This window comes from Xyrauchen texanus, chromosome 23, assembly GCF_025860055.1.
Source record: "Xyrauchen texanus isolate HMW12.3.18 chromosome 23, RBS_HiC_50CHRs, whole genome shotgun sequence".
NCBI classification, from domain to species: Eukaryota; Metazoa; Chordata; class Actinopteri; order Cypriniformes; family Catostomidae; genus Xyrauchen; species Xyrauchen texanus.
Genome location: NC_068298.1, coordinates 16,112,012 through 16,115,363, shown reverse-complemented (window position 1 = coordinate 16,115,363; position 3,352 = coordinate 16,112,012). Strand labels below are relative to the sequence as shown.

The 3,352-nt window shown below is 38.8% G+C and overlaps 1 protein-coding gene across 1 annotated transcript; it reads left to right on the top strand.

Annotated features, from left to right (window-relative positions):
* Positions 1-1,839: 1,839 nt before the first annotated feature.
* Positions 1,840-3,352, top strand: LOC127663445 (platelet-derived growth factor receptor-like protein; the record flags this gene model as incomplete). The annotated part of the gene is given in 5 exon segments (XM_052155053.1): positions 1,840-2,080; positions 2,250-2,303; positions 2,306-2,326; positions 2,329-2,372; positions 3,029-3,352. Coding segments are annotated over 5 exon segments (603 nt in total), but the record flags the coding sequence as incomplete, so codon positions are not given.

The window sequence follows — 3,352 nt, the reverse complement described above, 5'->3', positions numbered from 1 at the left end:
TCAAGCATTCCTCATTTTTGTAAAGAATTAGATCTGGAGCTAGAATTGTACAGAACAAGTATATAGACTATATATTATGGATATAAATTGTTGCATAATGCAATTGGCAGAGCACACAATTAGATTTCAGCGTTACATTTCAATAATCAATCAAATTAGAAGCATCAAATTCTGCCCATTGTTCCAGTTTAAAGGGCTAGATAACTTTAAAATGACAATTCCAAATCTGTATGATGACTTTAGTGGAACACAAAATATGTAGGCAGAATGACTCTTAAAATAGCAATGATATAGTGTACCCATATTTGCAAAGGTGACAAAATAAATAATCACCCTGGGACAATTTGTTTTTAATTCTCACAATAGCTTTAAAGTTATGTACACAAATGGGTCAGGATTTGCAACAGCCCAGCAGAGGGCTTCAGAGGATAAGAAGATGGGGCTCAGAGTGAATCAAGAGGAGGATCTTGGAAAAATTCCTCTTTTTTCACAGAGGATGGAGCTTACTGTGTGTAAGCAGGTCAGACAGTGGTCGCAGAGTTCCTGTGCTACTCGCTGGAACTCCTAGGAAGCAGAATAGCCCTGTGAGTGCTGCTGGAATGCTCCACTTCAGTCACCATGAAGCTCTGGCTATTCTTCACACTGGCACTGATATGGCTGGAGCTCCAAAATGGTGAGCGGATCTCTCTCTCTCTCTCTCTCTCTCTCTCTCTCTTTATTTTATTTAATTTATTGCTTCTTTTGCCTTTAAAAAGTAAATATTGTCAGTTTCTAACTCGTAAGGAAATACGTTTAGACAGTTTGTCTGTGTGACTTGTATGCTATGTGCCATATCTTGTGACTTGTATGCTGTGACTTACAGCGCACTTATTACAGGGACAATCCCCCCGGAGCAACCTGGAGTCAGGTGCCTTGCTTCAGGGCAAAAAACAGTGGCATCTTGGTGGTGCTGGGGCTTGAACCCCCGACCTTCTGGTCAGTAACCTTGAACCTCAACCGCTGAGCCACCACTGCCACATATAAAGTATGACCATGCTGAATAGACCAGTTTTGACCAGCATTAATTGTAGGCTAATTTATACAGGTTAGTGGTGGTCTGGAGTTGATCTAGCTAGTGGACCATTCTGGTGACTAGCAATTTAGAATTTTCAGCAAGATACACTTCGTTTAATAGTCTACTGCAGATTTAATCTCGTTGTCAACCACACATGAAAGATGAGTAGATGAGAAGTACATGAGGTTTGCATGTGGTGATCATACAGTATATTATGTGTTCCAAGATGGCACCACTTTCTCCCGTTTATCCAGGCATGTGCCAGGCAGGAAGTAAGGGCCAATCTATTCTTACCCAGGTCCTGCATAAAGGCCATTTCATTAGACTTGGCGAGACTCTTTCTTTAAACCCTGGGAAAACTTTGGAACTGAGATGCAAAGGAACTAAGATTAGCAGGGCATATCCCTCTTATCTGGACACCTTCAATGACAACCTCCTTAGGTATACTTTCCTTTTTACTTTATCCATTAATTAAGGGTGTTTGGACTTTGGATTTTTTTTAAATCGGGGAAATGAAAGATGATTTCTTCATCTTCAGTATCATCAAGGTCCAGGTCTGACATTTGACTGATGCTCTTGTTTCAACGGCTCCAGCATCGAGAGGTACAGACAGCTGATTCTCACATCGCCCTCTGCTGCTGATACGGGGTAGTTCAGCTGCTGGGTGAGGCTCTGTGTTGACAGTGAATCTGAAAAGGATGCAGGTAACACCTCAAAAACCTACATATACTTTACAGGTACTGCATCTAACACTGCACCACCAAAAGTCAGTATCATGGTAACATAATATCACAGCATATATAGATATTTACCCAGATATACAATATACAGTACATTCTCTCAAAAAGCTTTTATTAATTTTTTTATTATTATTATTTTTTTTAACTACTCATCGTCATCTTCAATCAAGCTTCATCATCCAAAATCCCAGTCCAGAGCACAAAGGAGCTTACTACCGCAAGGCCAACAGCACCACTAGAACCATCCCACAAATATCCACTAAGTACCAGTTGCTCTATGTGGAGGGTAAGAGAACAGAAGCCCAAATGTTAAAACGCAATAGTGCTGTTGATAACCAGTTAGAGAGCTGATTATTATAATTCCATTATACACTTCTTAGTGCAGTTGTTGTTGGTGGATGTTTTGTGGCATTGCATGCATCTAAAAGTATTTTTTGTCCTTTTCCTCCTCATAGTGCCTAGTGATTCCACTTTTGCAACTATTGAGACTTCTTCAAATGCAGTAAGCGGTGAAATATCTTTAATCTTACATGCAACCTGATATAAATGTGAGCTTCAATTGGAGGTACCCTGGTCAGGTTAGTGGAACATCATACTTTTATGCTAGTTTGCTCAGATGAGCTTCTTATTTGGGTTTGATTCAATTGTAGTTGATAATGTGCTTATCACAACAACAAAATGCCTTTGATGGCTAGTACAGATCTACTCATAAGAACTTTCCAGGGGTAGGTTTAAACAAGGTCCAAAAACTGAAGTTCCTGCCAATGGCATACACACACACACACACACATATATATATGTCACAAAAATGTGAAGACCCATCATGATTTTGTTCCTCATACTTTTGTTTTGTTAGCTTAGTGTGTAGCCACATGGAAATCTGGAAGAAAAAAATTGGGCATCCTAGATAAACTTATGATGGTAAATTTTGAGGTAAAACTGAGGCAAAAGTCATATGATAACTTGGGTTACGTAAGATAAAAACAGCTAGGATCAGTCATTTTGCAATTTATGTTGGAGCCAAATGGCATTATATTATTCAGAAAACTAATATATATTTTTTTGTGTTTTGCAAGTGTTGATGATGATCAGAGGTGAACCCCCAAAAAGAAGCTGATTTAAACACGTGCCATTCAATTCTAAATATATTCAAGTCTATAAATGAAGAAAGTATTATAGAAAGTAAACCTTAATTTACAACAAACTTATCATCTTAAACATGTCTGTTTCTCAGGATCAGAGGCCAGTGATCATTCATGACTCTTGGAGGTTGAGAAACCGAGGTGTGGGACACAGCACACGCATCTCCCAGAGCGTCATGATTGTTAAGGATGCTGAAACAATTGACTTTGGAAAATACATCTGCAGAGTCAAAAATAAGAATGGAGAGACACCAGTGGCTAAAACGGTGAAGTCGGTCAATAGTTTCTCCTCAGAAGACAATATAGGAGAACATAAGGATTATATATTGTGCTGAGCTAGACTCACATGAATTCACATTTCAGGCTTCTTGCTGCTTGATTCACATTTTAACCATTCTAAATCTATTTTAAATATG